Source organism: Python bivittatus, unplaced genomic scaffold (genome assembly GCF_059951505.1).
Source record: "Python bivittatus isolate LINGU-HERP-01145 unplaced genomic scaffold, Pbiv_v1 ctg000610_np1212, whole genome shotgun sequence".
NCBI classification, from domain to species: Eukaryota; Metazoa; Chordata; class Lepidosauria; order Squamata; family Pythonidae; genus Python; species Python bivittatus.
In genome coordinates, this window is record NW_028277088.1 from 16,005,154 (window position 1) to 16,023,177 (window position 18,024).

At 36.2% G+C, this 18,024-nt stretch overlaps 1 protein-coding gene across 5 annotated transcripts in view; it reads left to right on the forward strand.

Annotated features, from left to right (window-relative positions):
- The window catches only part of MPP7 (MAGUK p55 scaffold protein 7), an 86,528-nt gene that overhangs the window by 30,224 nt on the left and 38,280 nt on the right, over positions 1-18,024 (forward strand). For 4 of the 5 annotated variants that reach the window (XM_088150296.1, XM_025167404.2, XM_088150293.1 and 1 more), the window contains exons 3-5: positions 2,922-3,040; positions 16,081-16,158; positions 17,666-17,746. In XM_088150296.1, the coding sequence (XP_088006422.1) occupies positions 2,922-3,040; positions 16,081-16,158; positions 17,666-17,746 (278 nt within the window). The remainder of the gene's footprint in view (positions 1-2,921; positions 3,041-16,080; positions 16,159-17,665; positions 17,747-18,024) is intronic. The other variant, XM_088150295.1, reaches the window with a different exon arrangement.

The following is an 18,024-nucleotide window of genomic DNA, read 5'->3' on the forward strand; positions in this document are numbered from 1 at the left end:
TAGAGAACTTTCAACTCTAGACCTATAAATGGGACTAGGAATTTCTAACTTCACCAAACTAGAAATCCACAACAGTTAAATTAATTTCAGGCAAATACAAATTCACAGAACAGAGCAGTAGCTTCATAACTTCCTTTTTTTTTTTTTCCCCTTGTGGAGAGCCTCTTATTTCCTCACTGAAAACTTCAGTAATGATGAACAAGTTTACTTCATTATCTGTGCAGTGCTCAACCACAGGAGATTGGATGTACTCTAAAATGTACTGTTTGTTCAGTCTGCTTCTGAGCAATGACAGTGCGTTTGCAAAGGTCTGAAAATGAATCTCCTGTTTTCAGATTCCAACAGCATGAAATATGTCCTCTTAACACTTAACTTTGCCAATCTTTTATTATTTTCTTTCAAATAATTGAAAAGACTTGATCTTGCACAAATGGCTGTCATGACAAATATGGCCAGATACAAAGAGCGGTTAACAAATAGTTCCTGCCACCCCATCCCTCAGGATGCTTCTTAATACTTTTGCTTTTTTTCCCCTTTCATTATTTTCATGGGGAGGTGGGTATAATGCCAAACAAACACTGGGCTGCAGCTGCCATTCGTTTTTATTTTCTAATAAAGCCCACATTTGGGTCCTGGAGGCATTCTTTAAAGTTCTGCTTCTAAAGCTCAACCCTTTGCTTTGCTGATTATAGGCAGTTCCCAGTTTAAGAACGAGTTCCGTTCCCAAGATCTGTCCTTAAGTCAAATTTGTACATAAGCTGGAACAATAATATTGTATAATACTGTATAATAGTATCGTGTAATGAACTCGAACCATTGCGTATTTAACTCAGATTTTGCTACAGTAGGCTCCGTTCTTAACTATGGGTCATTCTTAACCTGGGGACTACCTGTATTAGCTTCCCTTTTAGGAAACAGAATTACTTTTTAAAAAGTAAAATGTCAAGTAAAGGCACCAAGGGAAGAACATGAGTAGGTTGGCGCCACTTTAGTTTAGTTTTTAATACCTATCTGCAAATCCTTTTAAGCTGATGAGGTAGGAAGAATTCTTTGTCTGCAGGGATTACTTACTTTTGTAAAAAAGCAATCTCCAATATTTCCTTTCGCTGAGTTCTTGCTGTGTTAGAAACTGCTGCAGGAAGAGGATGCTGCATCGTATACTTCAGACAAACGTGACTCCCTCTCCCTTCGAAATATTAAAATAGCATCCGTGCGCAAGATGCAGGGTTTGGCCATCTAGTGCTTTCCAGCTATTTAGTGAGTTTCAATTGCCATGCTGAGTAAGCCTTACAAAAACTATAATCTGAAACAGATGGAAGGCACCCCATTGCCTATACCTCATACATAAACTTTGCACTTAGTGCTTTCCTTCTGTACGTAACTTGGCTGACCTGAGGCTTGAACCCGTGATCTTTTAGTGCAAACGCTGTTGGGGGAGGCTCTTGATGTAGATTCAGTACTTTTTATATTCAGGAAAAGTTTCAGCGATGTGAGCATTCTATTTTTATGCTTAAAAGCTGCTATAAAGAAGAGTAGGTTTAAAATAAATCAAAGTTTGAAATATGAGCACTGCCTCACAAAAGCCCATAGAAAACTATGTCTGGAAGGATTTTTTTCCCCTAGCATATTTTATTAAATAACAACAGGAAGACAGGAAAACAGCACACTGGTTCCAGAAAGCTCTGTATTTAATTTTAGAACAATCATCTAATGCCTCAAAAAATTGGGCAGCAGTGTTTACTCAAGTGTTTAAACGATAGTCTTTAAGGAGAAATGATCCCATTTATAGATCACGGAATATAACTTAATAGACAGTATAATTTAATAAAATCAATGTAGTGTAATATAATATAATTTAATAGGCAATCGTTTTGGAAAGGTATTTCTTCGGTAGTCGCTTTGGAAAGCTGTTGCTGTGGTCGATAGTGCCTGGTCTGATCATAAGCCTCTGCTCTGAAAAAGTCAACTTGTTTAATAGACTTCACATCTTAGAATATTCAGGATTGCCACAATGAAAGAAAAATAATAGTTGATCATCTATATTGGGTTAGCCAAAAAGTTATTAATGTTTGCCATCTTTGAAGTATTGTATCTTTAGTCACAAAAATTCCCACTGGATAAATGTGCTGTAAATTGATGTTTGCTCCTGCTTGCTTTCAACTCTTGACAGGAAGGCTTCTGCAAATCACATTGTTGTTTCTTGGACAGCTATTTGATAGATAATATTATGCTTTCTGCTATTGTACCTCTATGCTACTGTCTGTCCCAAGAAATTGCCATGGGATGTGACCCAAACAACTGGGGCAGCCAGTGCTTTAATCTCTGTGAAGAATTTTGGAGAAATCCTATGCAGGTGCTCTCTTTTTAACAAAAGACAATTTAAGAGTACAAAGATTTTGTTCAAGAGCTTATTTATCTATGCATCTGTTACACCCAAGATCATTTTAAAAAGCAATGTATTAGTGAGAAATATTTAGAGAAACCGCAAACTCTTTTTAAGGGACCACCCTATCCATTTTCTATACTTATAAGGATGTTTTTCCTATTCATGACTCATTTCACTCTAACATCTAGGGAACTGGAATAACGATTAAGCAAAGGAATGCGTGTGTTTCTGGGTTTTGTCCCCTTCCAAAAAGCTTTATGAATTCTTGATTCAGTGTTAAATAAATATATCGCCCGTATATTTTAGCCACCGTTAATAAAGTAAAAAAAAAAAAAACCATGCTAGTAGTTTCTTTCTTTTTTAATCCAAATCTCACACTCTCTCTAAAACTCTCTTCATTGCTTTATTAGGTATTTCCATACCCTCTGTTATCTTAATATAAAATGGTATAAAGCAGCAACTTACACCAGAAGGCTAAATGAAATTAATGGAACCAACTTTAATTTTCACTTTGTGTTTTATTTTCACTTTATAGGTTTGTATGAGCTGCTGGCTTCACTGCCAGCCCAGCTGCAGCCACATGTGGACAACCAAGAAGACCTGACCTTCCTCTGGGATATGTTTGGTGAAAAAAGCCTTCATTCTCTGGTAAAGGTAAACCACATTTAAATGCTCATTCTTTTTGAGAAACATGTATGGAAAAACGTTTTGAGCAACCTCTAGTATACCAAGAATCAGTTACTTTGTGGAAACAAAACAGCCTTGTTTCGCTTCTGTGCTTCTGTGAGGGATGGAAGTTGTTAAAGGTTTCCACCAAAAATATTGCAATGATTTCATTTAATAGTGATGTTTTGGCAGAATGCATTAATGTAACAAACATATGATGTTTGCCCTTGTTTAGAACGAGGTAGCATGAATTAGTAGCAGGAAATCTGAGACTGCTTCATGGTCAACATTCATGGCCTGGAGTTTAGCTTAAATAAACAAATGTTCACAGCAAAAATTAGATGGCATATATTTTTGAGGTAAAGTATGGCAACTGTTCAGTAGCCACATTAATTTAAAATAATTTCCTTTAAGAAAATCAACTGAAATTATAGTTGGTTCTTTAATTGGCTTGCATCCATTGAAGATTGTGTTTTGTATATAAATATACCAAACTTCTATGAATAAAATAAGCTTAGTGAAGTAATTAATGGATATGTGTAGTCAAAAATGGTAGCTATTCATGTATATTGTACTTCATAATTTGTAAAATACTTTACAGTTTTTGCATTCATAATTATCACAAAGCTTTTAGTTTAGAAATTGGAAATTAAGCTTGTAAGACACTTGTGTAAGGCAAGTCCTCTGCTTTGATTTTATACTAAATTTGGGGCCTCTAGGTTCTTGAAGAAATCTGTATGTTTATATAGAAGGAAACAAGGAGGGAAAAAGATTTCTTTGGGCTCTGTGGCAACACTTTATTTGCTGATTTGCTTTTATAGGTATTTATAAATTATTTGTTGTCTAGTCTAGGAACTCTAGTGAATTTACAGTCGTAAAAATACAATAACAAATAACATTATCTCACAAAAGCCTCATACTACTGTCAGCCTAACTGAAGTTTTTATCAAAACCCTGTTTTGTGTGTTCACTGCCTTCCTGAGTATTAACTTGGGTAGGGGGGGTGTCATACTGTTCTAAAGTGAGGGGGTTATTACTAAGAAGGCCATCCTCTAGGTCTCCTAACTTTTCAGGTGACACAGAGCTCTCTCCCGGCTTGTGTGTATTGGCTGGCAAATTTCACCGGAAGTTGATGATCCTGGAAGTACCAAGACAATTATTTATGGCTGCGTTCCTGCCAGAAGACAATTTTAAAAAATATGAATAAGTAGTTTTAGGATATTCTGGGTTGATAAATCTTTTCTCAGGTTGCAGTAATGGAGTACTTTTGAATATATTACTGCATCAGGAAGATGTGTAAGCATCTTTAACTCCATCTGGCCAGATGCCTTACTAGTTATATGGGAACAGCAACCATTAAAATGCTTAAAACATCTCTTAAAAATGAACATAACACTCAATAGAAGGCTAATCTAGAAATGGGATGAAAAAAATGGGAGATTTAGCTAACTATTGGAGATGTCATATTCAAAATGGAACAGTTCAGATGATACAGTCATGTGCCATAATGACGCTTTCAAATAGAAGTAATTTCACTCAGATTCACTAGTACTTGATACACTTTTTTTTTTGAGTTATATATCAATGGTTTGGAAATTAACAGTGATGAGAGCCTGTGTGGTGTAATACTTAAAGAGTTGGACTAGGAATGGGGAAACCCAGGTTCAAGTCCATAGTCAGTGATGGAGGCTGGTGAATTTCAGGCCTGGTCATTTTCTCTTAGCTCATCTTAACCTCAGAGGGTTGTTTTTATGGGAAAAAATGGAAGAGGGAATGGTGTGTCTATGTACAACTTATTGAGCTTCAGCTTCAAGATATAAGCCTGGATATAAAACTAACAAATAAAATGACAACAGAAGCGGCTGTTGCATGTTTTTATGGCTGTAAAGGATTAAAGACATCTTTCTCAATCATTTATATAAAGGTCTGAAGATCTTATTTCACCTTCTATATTAATTGATGAAACTCCCATTGGGGAATAATTGGACATTTGGATAGCAGATACTGGTTTATATGTTTAGTGTCCCATTTTTCCCATGGTTAAGTGAACTAATTTAAACGTTACTAGTTTAATTTTATAACATGCCATGAAATACAGAATTAGTTTTTTGCTTAGTATATACAGTATATGATTTTCATCTTTCCAGAAATCAAAATAATTTTAAAAATTGCTGACTTGTACAAATTGTGGTGGTTTGTTTTGTCTAGCGTTAGCAGAATGAATTAGATGAAAGCAAAGCGAAGAAGCATGGTCCAAAACGGAGGCAAGAGGCTTTGTCTGATATAGAAGGTTGTTTTTAATTTGTTCTACAACAGGTTCTATTTTGTCTTAGGGAATAAAATGCACTGCCTGCACTATTAAAATCAAGCCCTGCCTTGAACCAAAATACATCATAATTCCTACTCCTATAAGAATCTCTGCAGGCCATGCTGTCTAAGGTGAGGTGGACAATAACAAAAAATAGAGGCTCTTTAATGGAGATGTTCTATTTGTGGAACATTTACTCATGTCAAATTACATGTTTTTGTCCTAAATAGTTATCGTTTATGTAACTAACATTTAATTTTTAATCTTTCAAAGAAGAATAAAAGAGATGGCACTAAACAGGCTGTTGCTATGGTGGTTTAGCTAGTTTTCTATTAATTTTGTTAGTTTCCTCGTCTTATTTTTGTAAACTTCCCTGAGAAGTAGCTAAATTAAAGTCTGTCAAATGGTACAAACAAAAGTATGCATTGCATCTTTGCCTTCTGCGCCGTACACAAATACGCTAATCCCCAGAAGTTACAGTCTCAAGTACAGTGGGGCAAAAAAGTATTTAGTCAGCCACCAATTGTGCAAGTTCTCCCACTTAAAAAGATGAGAGAGGCCTGTAATTTTCATCATAGGTATACCTCAACTATGAGAGACAAAATGGGGGAAAAAATCCAGAAAATCACATTGTCTAATTTTTAAAGAATTTATTTGCAAATCATGGTGGAAAGTAAGTATTTGGTCACCTACAAACTAGCAAGATGTCTGGCTCTCACAGACCTGTAACTACTTCTTTAAGAGGCTCCTCTGTCCTCCACTCGTTACCTGTAGTAATGGCACCTGTTTGACCTTGCTATCAGTATAAAAGACACCTGTCCACAACCTCAAACAGTCACACTCCAAACTCCACTATGGCCAAGACCAAAGAGCTGTCGAAGGACACCAGAAACAAAATTGTAGACTTGCACCAGGCTGGGAAGACTGAATCTGCAATAGGCAAGCAGCTTGGTGTGAAGAAATCAACTGTGGGAGCAATAATTAGAAAATGGAAGACATACAAGACCACTGATAATCTCCCTTGATCTGGGGCTCCACGCAAGATCTCACCCTGTGGGGTCAAAATGATCACAAGAATGGTGAGCAAAAATCCCAGAACCACACGGGGGGACCTAGTGAATGACCTGCAGAGAGCTGGGACCAAAGTAACAAAGGCTACCATCAGTAACACACTACGCTCCCAGGGACTCAAATCCTGCAGTGCCAGACGTGTCCCCCTGCTTAAGCCAGTACATGTCCGGGCCCGTCTGAAGTTTGCTAGAGAGCATTGGGATGATCCAGAAGAGGATTGGGAGAATGTCATATGGTCAGATGAAACCAAAGTAGAGCGTTTTGGTCTAAACTCAACTCGTTGTGTTTGGAGGAAAGAGAATGCTGAGTTGTATCCAAAGAACACCATGCCTACTGTGAAGCATGGGGGTGGAAACATCATGCTTTGGGGCTGTTTTTCTGCAAAGGGACCAGGATGACTGATCCGTGTAAAGGAAAGAATGAATGGGGCCATGTATCGTGAGATTTTGAGTGAACACCTCCTTCCATCAGCAAGGGCATTGAAGATGAAACGTGGCTGGGTCTTTCAGCATGACAATGATCCCAAACACACCGCCCGGGCAACGAAGGAGTGGCTTCGTAAGAAGCATTTCAAGGTCCTGGAGTGGCCTAGCCAGTCTCCAGATCTCAACCCCATGGAAAACCTTTGGAGGGAGTTGAAAGTCCGTGTTGCCCAGCAACAGCCCCAAAACATCACTGCTCTAGAGGAGATCTGCATGGAGGAATGGGTCAAAATACCAGCAACAGTGTGTGAAAACCTTGTGAAGACTTACAGAAAACGTTTGACCTCTGTCATTGCCAACAAAGGATATATAACAAAGTATTGAGATGAACTTTTGATATTGACCAAATACTTATTTTCCACCATGATTTGCAAATAAATTCTTTAAAAATCAGACAATGTGATTTTCTGGATTTTTTCCCCCATTTTGTCTCTCATAGTTGAGGTATACCTATGATGAAAATTACAGGCCTCTCTCATCTTTTTAAGTGGGAGAACTTGCACAATTGGTGCCTGACTAAATACTTTTTTGCCCCACTGTAAATCTTAGATTCGCTCTACACTCCTGTTTCTAATGCAGTCTGTTGCTATCAATGAAGTGCCTCCTTTTATGATTCTATCTTAGCATGAAAGCAGAAGCTGCAAGAAGCATTGTCAGACCTCTGATGTACAATAGCACTCTTTGCTGTGTAGAATTAGGAAAACGTTTATTAGTGCCTGTACTAATCATGTTTTGCACTGCATATGTCTATTTCAGTGAGGAAGGTTGTGCAATCTATCAAATCCAAAAGTTCTTGGAACATTATATATTCCCTTAAAAGAAGCACTGGCAGTAAATTCAGAGCTGCTCAGCATATTTGAATTGCTAAAGAATCCTGATAGAAATGAGGCGGCAGAAGTCCAGTCTTGGTTCTCCATATGATTGTGCTTCCAATCACCAAGAATTTATGGTTATTCAACAAGCAGGCAGTTCTCTGCCAAACAATCATGCAATGTAAGAGTCTGCTGTGGCCACTTAACTAAGTTCAGGAGCCTCATAAACATGGGCAGTAACTCTCCTCCAGTGTTGTTCCATAGCAAGTGGTATTTCAGGTATGGTTTCAGGTAGAAAACAGCTATTGAGATTAATAGCTACTGAGAGATTAACTTCTTGATCCTCAATGAATTTGTCTGGTACTCTTTTAAAAGTCTAAATTACTGATAGTCATCTTTGTTGTTTTTGTTGTTCTTCAGTCGTTAAGTCATGTCCGACTCTTCGTGACCCCATGAACCATATTGCGCCAGGCCTTCCTGTCCTTCACTGCCTCCCTGATGGCAAATTTCACAATTTAATCATGCTATTTTTTTTTCATTAATCCAGAATTTCCCGTATTTAGTTTCATCTTGCAATGTGGGAGATAGACTTCAAGCTTAAACCTTATTTGTTTGTTTGTTTATTTGCAGGGCTTATATGGCTGCCTATCTCATATGATGACTCTAAGTGGCTCACAACAATCCATAAAAAAACCATAATTAAAAACAAAAGTACCCTGTAGATATTCCTCATGGAGGAGATGTTTTAGTCTCTTAATCATTTTCACTTTCCAAAAATAATTTTAGACGCTGGAACCATTGACAAGCTTCTTTGGAGTCTATGAAATTGTTAGACTTCATATCATGTACATATCTCAGAAAGCTGGCAACATTGGCATTGGCATTTGTTCACTACCCTTATAATATGCATTGCTGGCTTGAGCTCCTGTACAAAAAGCAGTGGGATATAAATCTAATGAACAAAATCAAATACATTATAAAATATGATTATAGTCTGCAAAGATATTTATAAATTAACTTTGAATGTTTTCTCATGAAGATTAAATAAGCTAGCTGGACCAATACTTACTCTGGACTGTGAGAAGCTTATTCACTTGTGGTCCATTTTATGTGGCAAAGCGTCGTTTTGATTAAAGTTATATCCTAAGGCTGTAATTAAAGGGTGCTGTTGCGTACTCATGTTCCCACAGGATTGTTGGGATTCCAATTTGAGGAATAACATGGGAACCGGAAATATAAATAGCAGTGCATGAATTCTACTAAACTCTGATATTTAATCCCAAATCTTGTTCCCCAGAGAGTTTGTACAGTAGTGTAGTAGATACTTCTGTAAAGCCCACCTGCAGGACGTGTTTAGAGTTTTTCTTCCCACTGCCCGAAGTTCTTCCTCTGAACCCCAAAGTTTTGTGTTACTGCCCTAGGTAATATCCTATGATAGATCTTTCCCGCATGAATTTCTCTTAATTGCATGATAAAGCCCCCTGAGGCTCAAAGTAGACATGAACTTAAATAGTACCCTTTTCTATATAACATGCTTGTTTCAAAATATAAAAACAATCATTCCTCAGAGAACATCATGGTAAGTTCAGTATTCCAGTTGCATTCAGCGCCAGTTGATAGTCATAAATACCTTCTTTAGAACTGCTGAAAATACAGAGAGAATCAATTTTGTGGAAGAACAAGTTTGAGTGCTCATAATTTCTTCTCAACATATTTATCAACTAAACTAAGTTCTTGTACTTGAGGAAACTTAATGCTATTACTTTGTATAAATGCACACTTTTCTGTTACTCTATTCTGCCCTTGTATTTTACTATTTATATGTATCTAATACACTACATCATCTTTAGTGTTTAGTCCTTTTCATTTGGAGTGTGAGGAAAAGTTATAAAGCAAGGGTTTGTCAGGATTTTGTTCTCTTAGTTTATAGTTAACATTCTTGTTAAGAAACATCTGAAATGCAGTGTTTTAAAATAATTATCTTTACAACTTTGCTTAACATATTTGCTATGCAGATGACATGATGTCATAAAAATCATCTTCAAATTTTCATTCATTTGCCAATTGTGACATGGGATATTTACTTTATTTTTACTAGGCATGTGGTCCCCATTCATCCTACATCTAACAAGGAGCTAAGGAATTGTAAACTGTAAAACCTATGTGTTACATCTCTGACAGTAACTTCTGCTGCCCTTCTGAAGGGCGCTGAAACACTTGTAATACGAGATGCATATCCCTTTTTTTATCTGTCTTGTCTTGATTTTGTGTTTGGATGTATCTACTATTGCTGCAACCCAGATTAAAATCCATGTAATAAAACTTGGTCTTGCATCATCTGTTCTGAAAATGTCTATACATTGGTTGCCAAGACAGAAAATACGACGACCCTTTTTAGATTTTAAAAAAAAAAATTCTAGGAGGGTGCTCATCATGTGAATAGCATCCGAATTATTTGTTATATTTGGAGGTTAGTAAAAGTGATGTCATTTCTTTTTCATCTTTACCATTTTAGTTACAAGACTTAAGATGATAGATCACATTAGATCTTCTTTTTGAGATGCTGAAACATAATTGTGTTCTAAAATGAGAGTCCCTGGCCCTGAATTCCGTGTAACAGTTGGCAATTAAACTGAGTTTGGGGGGTAATGCAAATCCTCATAAAATAATTTTTAAAATATTAGAGTTGTTAGATTTTAACAGAAGATACTTTGGGCTGTTGTCACTTCCCTTATCCCGGGTTCTTTTTTACTTGACACTTTCCGCTCCCTTCCTGGAATGGACGATGCATCCTGCCGCATCTGATCTCTAGATAGACTCACGGTTGGTCACATAGGCTTTCCTGTCACAGTGTTACTTCCTGAATAAAGGGTGGTGGTGTTTTTTACGCAAACACCAGCTTGCAGAATTCTTTCTAAAAACATAATTCTCCTAGCTTTATTGTTTCTCTCTATGAAATTATGTCTGCTGCACAAAGCCACACGCGTTGGGAATATTCTTGTAAAAATATTTTTTAAGCAAAGTAATCTTGTATTTGGATGTAACACTAAGCTCTTCATGCCAGATTTATTTACCTATTTTCATGAATGGAAGCACAAAACAAGAGATGCTTATGGTTGCACCTCTCTCTGCCTTCATCTCTTCTGTCACATCCAACTTTCAGGGACTTTATAGATTCAGATCTCTCTATTCTTTCCAATGTTTTGCAACGTTGTTTAATATTTCTTGGTTTAAACCAGTATCTTGCTTGATTATATCTGTTTAGCACATTCTCTGCTGGCTGCATTTTCTAGCACCTCCAACCATTCATAACATAATTTCTCTGAGGAAGCTTATCATGTGATAGGATCAAAATAAGGCAGCCGTATAGCTTGGTAATCTTAGCTTCCAGTGATATTTCTGGTTTGATGCGGTCTGTAATTTCATTGTTTGTTACTTTTGCTGTCCAAAGTATGTGAAGTACCATTCTGCTTTTTAAATTATTATTGTCCAGATCTTCTTAATGCTAGTCATTGCAGTATGTGCAAATAATATTCTGATTTAATTTTGAGTCCAGTGTCTCCTGTTTGGTCAGGAATTTTGGAACCAAGGAAAATGAAGTTCTGGACTGATTCAATTTCTTCATTGTCAATATCACCATTTCTGTTGTTGTGACTTTAGTCTTCTTGATGTTTAAATGCAATCCAGCTTTTTTACTTTCTCTTTGACTTTTAGGATAAGTTATTTTATATCCTTTTCATTTTCTGCCAGTAGAGTGGTGTTGTCTGTATATCTTAGAATATTAAATGTCCTGCTGCCAAATTTTATTGCAATCTCTGATTTGTCTAAATTAAAGTTCTCTCAAAATTGTCTCTGTATATAAATTAAGTAGATGTAGCAATCCAGCCCTGCTGCACACCTTTTCCAATCTCGAACCACTCCTGTGTTCAAGTTGTTCTGACAGTGGGTTGCATATATAGCAATTAATAAACAAGGATATGAACTTGCAGGAGAAGGATATATTTTGAGCTATTTAATTTATTTCAAAAAAGAGAGCATGATATCTCTAGATAGCTGTTCAGTACATGGACTGCATTTATAAAAGCAGGATTGTTGCTAGAATCTCATGTTCTTATGTCAAAAAAGACAAGATGAGAGTTTCTCTTCTGACTTCTGAATGCCTTGAAAGGGTCCAAGTTCTAAGAAATTTGAGATTAAAGTACACAACAAAACCTCATCCAGTTTTGAAAATTGGCTCTAAAAGCACAGAGAAATTTATCTTGGAGGAAGGGTAAATTGTTTGGCTTTAGTCTGAATTTCCTCTGTCCACCGTGGGGACCTCTTCCTATAAGCAAAGTCATCAAAACCCCTTCTAGTTATTGACCAAAAAAGCTCACTTGAATGAAGGCTCAGAAATCTCAAATAATAGCTGCTTTATTTTGTTATGTGAGGAACAAAGAAGTCAGTTTCTTTCAGAAAGACCAACATTTTGTTTTTAATGAGACTGTACAAGAAGCAAGGGGTTTATAACACTATTTAGACTACACTTGCAAAAAGAGAATAGTATTCTGCATAACTTTACTATTAATTCAGAAGTTGAACTGCATTTTGTGTCTAGATCTATCAGGTCTGATTAAGATTGAAAATTAAAAGGAAAATAATATTGCAGGTCAGATAAAGCAAATATATTGAATTAGAAGGGAAGAGTCAGTTTCAACAATAAACCATAGTACCATTTTGCATACAAAACTATGGTCCTAAAAATGTTCCATAGAGTTAAAGCAGAAGATTTAGAATTACAATTTCTACTGATTATAACCTTAAAAATACAGCTAACCAGAATTTTCAAAGGAGCTTCAAATTCAGAATTCAAAACCTGATATGATTAAATCAGTGGTAAACACAGTGATTAAAATCAACGAGAGCTTTAACTACTGATAAGCTTAGGGAAATTTTAGAGGAAATAACACTTAGGGGTTCCCCAATCTTTATGGACTTGTTGATACATTTGGAATTTTATAATTTGTCCTGAGAACTCTTAAAAAATGGTGACTTAGGAGAGTTACTGTAAAATATTGTAAAGCATCAATTTGTTTGAATACTATCTGCTACTCTTACAGCAGAATGCTAACTTGCAGCTTGACAAAGAAATGAAATAAAAAGTCTCAGACTATTTTTAAGCCCAATGTCAAACTACTGTATATATTTGATTCCATAAAGCGCGTGCACACACACACAAACCCATTTCAGAGAATCCTAGCCTTAGGAAATCATCTGTCCTTTGGAATTACCAAATTAGGAGAATATATTTAGTACCAGAATGTATTAAAGGAGCCTACTTACTTATTAAATAAAAGCTAATTTGATTCCAGTGAAAGTTGTTCAGTTGTTCATAAAGGCAGATCTATTTGATATGAAAGTGACGATTCCAAAGAGATATGTCAATTTAAGAGACTTTGGGTGGAAAAGTTCCTTTAAAATACCTGTGGCCAGATTATTGGTAGGATGGAAAAATGAAAGAGGCATATATGAGGGGGGGAGTTATGAAAGATTCATTAGTTGTGGGAAAAGATGCAACGGGAGCTGATACAACAGTATGTGTTTGGACCAGGACTTAAAAGAAATAGAATAAAGAGGCTGGAAATGCAGAAAGCTCAGCTGCTCAGACTTGCTCTGAAACAAATGCACCATGGAGTGGATGAAGAAAGAAGAGCCCAGACACAGAATTCTCTCCCTCTTCATGCTGACGTTTTCTGTACAGTCAGCAGCCCAGTCCTGTATCCATTTTCAGAAAGACCTATAAACTGAGAACTCTCTAGAATAGAGGAAGGTAGAAGCAAGAGGAGAGACAGAGAACGAAGGAAGGGTCACTGAGGGGCACAATTCAGCTGGGAGAATAAACTCTGTAGAAAGTGGTGGCCCCAGACACAAGGGTTTAAGCGAGACTAGTTAAACAGCTAATTGGGCCAAAATAAAAAATAAAAAAATACAGCTTTCAGGTAGTATGGATTTCACGTTTTGGGCCGAATGTCTAGGCATGCAAGAAAGGCCAAAGGCTCCCCAAGTATTTTGATTGGCCAGATACTACTCAGGATGTGTAGAGAGTAAGGAAGATGACCTTGACAGAGATACGTAGGATCCGTTGCCTGGGCAAAAGGGGCTGAAGCATTTTTTTTTTTAAGTCCAGAACAATGAGATAACATTAGGAAGCAGCTCAGATAGATGCTTTTCTAATTCACTGGAATATAAGGAGAAGGAGGAGGAGGAGGTGTACAGCACAAGCAGACTTCCAAGATTATGGTGCAATAACTAATCTCAATAACAGTCGTTTTAACCTTCTGGTGGAGTTGATTTCCTGGTCTGGTCTATCTAGGGGGGCTGACAGGATGTGAGAGGTTGTTGCCAGTCCTGTCCTGTTTGCCAAAAGCTCGAAAAGAGGGGGCATTAAGTAAAAACCCTTTTCTCTCTCTCTCTCCATCCATCCATCCATCCATCCATCCATCCATCCATCCATCCAACATAATGATTTTTAAAATCCACATTAACCTTGACTTTATCATACCACAAATATCCATGCTACCCAAATCTCAGGCCCTGTTCTTCTAACTCCAAAAGCCTTCTGTTTCTCAGCAACACCCACTGAACCAAACAGCAAGCTGCAAAATACAATTTCAAATCAAGTAAACCCAATGTTTTTTCTCCCTTGCCACACAAATTTAGATATATATTCTGCTGCTCTTTAAATGGTGCAACAGTTGTCAAAACAGGTATTATCTGAAATAAAAACATCATTGTAGCCAAGACATTCATTTTTATCACAGAAATTCTCTCCAGCAATGACAGTTGTAGTTTCTCCCATCTTAATGTATCTTTTTAACTTCATTCCATGTCTTAACATAGTTATTTTGAAATAACATACAGTTCATATCTGTCATAGGGTTCACCAGATATTTTACCTTCTTCTCAAGCTTAAAACCCGTTTTATTCATCAATTCTTTTTAAACTTCTCTTTTCATATTTTTGAAATATTTTTTCAAATAATGAACATTGAAATTTGGTTTCTGGGTGTGGAAGTATAATAATAATTAACTCACAGATTTTACTATCTCAAGGTATATCAGCATTCATTTTTTTAGATGGTTTCAAAAATAGTTTGGGCAAATTTATGCAGAATTAATCACATCTGTGACAGGTAAATAGAAATCATATTTAATAACAGTACGTTTTGGGGAATAGATGTGGGGAATAAACATGAAGATGTCTGGGTGTGGGTTTTCCAAACATGCTATTAAGTCCATTTTTAGCAGAGAGAATGTTAAATTATATTGACTTGGTCTGGTCCAACAAAGAAAGTTATGCAAATATGCAATTTGTCTATCAAAATGTAAAAATAAATCTATCACTTTCTTCTCTTGGTCATTTTAAAAAATGTTGGGAAATGTTCTAGCATAGCAGAAACATTTATGCAAAATGGAATGCTTGCAAATCATTGTGACAGAATGTCTAGATTTTATAATCAAACTATAAACAGTCATTACTTGATTGTGTTTAAATATGAGGTAATACTAATCTTAGTCTATTTAAATGCATGAATATGCTGTATGTTTTAAATGACTTGATATTTTATATGACTTAAAAGACTTGAACAAATGACCTGTTTACATCTTCTTACAAATGTATTTTATTCCATAGCTTGTCCAAAAATGTTTAATTCTATGTACAGAGGATAAAAGCAGATGGTTGTGACATGGCTATTAAAATCTAAGAAACATGATACCTAAGTATATTTTGCTGAATAAATATTAGGAAAACGATGTAGCTCTTTGCTTGTTTATGTTGGTAACTTCAGAAGTATGGGTGGTAAAATATAACATGTTACGCATTTTTGTTTTCAGCAGCACTAATGTCTAAATCATAAGTAAGGTGTGAGGAAATGCGTGAGAAAAGACCTACAAAGTAAAGAACAAGGGAAAGAAAGGTGAATGTTTAGTTTGACTGTAGATTGGTCTACATCAGTATTTCTCAGCCTTGACAACTTTCAGATGTGTGGACTTCAACTTTCAGATGTGTGGACTTCAACTCCCAGAATTCCCCAGCCAGCCTTGCTGGCTGGGGAATTCTGGGAGTTGGTCCACATATCTGAAAGCTGCCAAGGCTGAGAAACACTGGTCTACATGGTTAATTTTTTTTCCATTTGATTTCATAATTTCATCACTTCACCAGAATGTGATGATGAATTATATCTACATGTTCATACTAAATGCTTCGGTAAGGCGGTGGTTTTTTTCTTTATTTGCAGTTGTTTAACTAGCCAGTGTATATTTCCAGAAGATATTTCTGCTGCTAAGTAAACTGTTTTATACCCTTATCTCCTAGATTCATGAGAAATTGTATCACTATGAAAAACAGAGCCCCGTGCCCATGTTGCACGGTGCCTCAGCCTTGGCGGATGATGTAAGTATACATGAAGAATCCATTGACGCTACAGTTTTTAAAGTCTGAAAGCAGAAGACAGAATTAGTGTATGAATGAGGCCATCTGAATTGGATAGGAACCACTTTCCAAAGACCTGTCACCATAAGATTGATAACCTTGCTTTGAATTTTATTAAGTGTTTAATCATTCTAAAAACATGGCATTTAGACTGGTTCTTGTTCTGCCTTGGTAACCAAGATAAATTGTAGGCACCTACGTTGAAAGAAAAGTTGTTGCCATTTAGTATGTTAAGTGAGAAGAGTATTGTTTCCCCAAAACACACATAGACGAAATAGCTAATATACTGAGAGAATAAGAGAAATGACTGATAATAACTAAAGAAATGAAGCATGCATCAAGTTTTTCTAATTGCTTTCATAATTAAAAATGAAATTATGCTATATGCCACTGATTATTTAATTTCTTGTTACTCTAATTTTTGTTAATCAAATCCAACCCTGTGTTTACTGATTGTATACATAGTTGTGTAAACTATGACAGAACATGAGGTGCTGCAAGAAAAATTAAACTGATTTAAAGGAAAAATAGGTATAGTGTTGCACACTTAATGGCAGTCCTTGGTGCAGTGCTGTATTTTTATTGTAGATTGATACTTTCATACATTTTTATTTAGGTATTTGTAAATAGAAGTCGGGGGAGGGAAGTAACTTTTTTCTTTTTTCTTTTTCTTTTTACAGATTCATACTCACTGGATTGGATGATTCCAGAATATCTAGTTCCTGTGATTATGAATTTGCAAAAAAAAAATTCTTGTTATAGCAAGTGTGTTGTTTTATAAGGAGAGTGCAGTTATCGCTATATGAAGTTAGATCCTCTTGTAACATTTTATAAATCGCTGTTTTGGATTATAGTCTGACTATAGTTGAGTTCATTTTTAAAGACTGTAGAATGCTTGAATATCTGGTAACTTGACTCTAGCCATGTTTCTGTGATAAACTTGTCTGACATTTAACAAGACATTTGCTTCTTGTATGTAAACATAATAAAATTTGGAGTAGTAGCACACAGAAGCACCCTGCTTCTGTATTCCAGCTCTAAACAAAAAAGCTACTGTGGTATTTTGGAAGCAGTGTAGATTTCACCTCTTCATTCAGAAGCTAGTTTATATAGACAGTGTCAAAGTTTGATCCAGTCATTTTTTACAAGCAGCGCTTTGTTTACATGCAAAGGACCATTCACTTAGATGAATGTCCTGGGATTTGCCCTTGTTGCTATAAATCAGAATGTGATTTGGGTGCCGTTGCCAGAAAAGATTGCTTAAGTCAAATTCAGTTGAAAGACTTGCCCAGAATTTAGTGCAAGGGACAGAAAATTAAGAGTAATGATTGATTATCTGTTTTTCTTCATGCTAAAACTACTGGAAAGTAGTAAATTTGAACAAGATTGATTTTTGGTTGTTACTTATACACTGAGTAAAACAATGTGTTTGCTAATGTTTTTTGTGTTGTTTTAATCTCCTTCACAGCTGGCTGAGGAGCTGCAGAGTAAACCACTAAACAATGAGATCAGAGAGCTGTTGAAGCTCCTGTCCAAACCCAACCTCAAGGTAAGGGTGTGTTGCTTGCACCTGTTAAGCTGCAGAATTGCTCACTCCTCATTCTGGGAGTTTTCAAAGTACACGGACATTTCTGTGAACAGTCTTGTGTCCAGGTGGATATGCAAAATTGCTAGAAAAAGTGCTGAAGTAGCTTAAGAAACTTTCTCTCATATGGTGCATTATTTGGTTGTACCTTAATGGTAGATTTTATATCTTATGCCATGCAGAGAGATTAAAAAAGAGTGAAGTATTAAAAACATAAATATTATAAAAATTTATAACTAAAA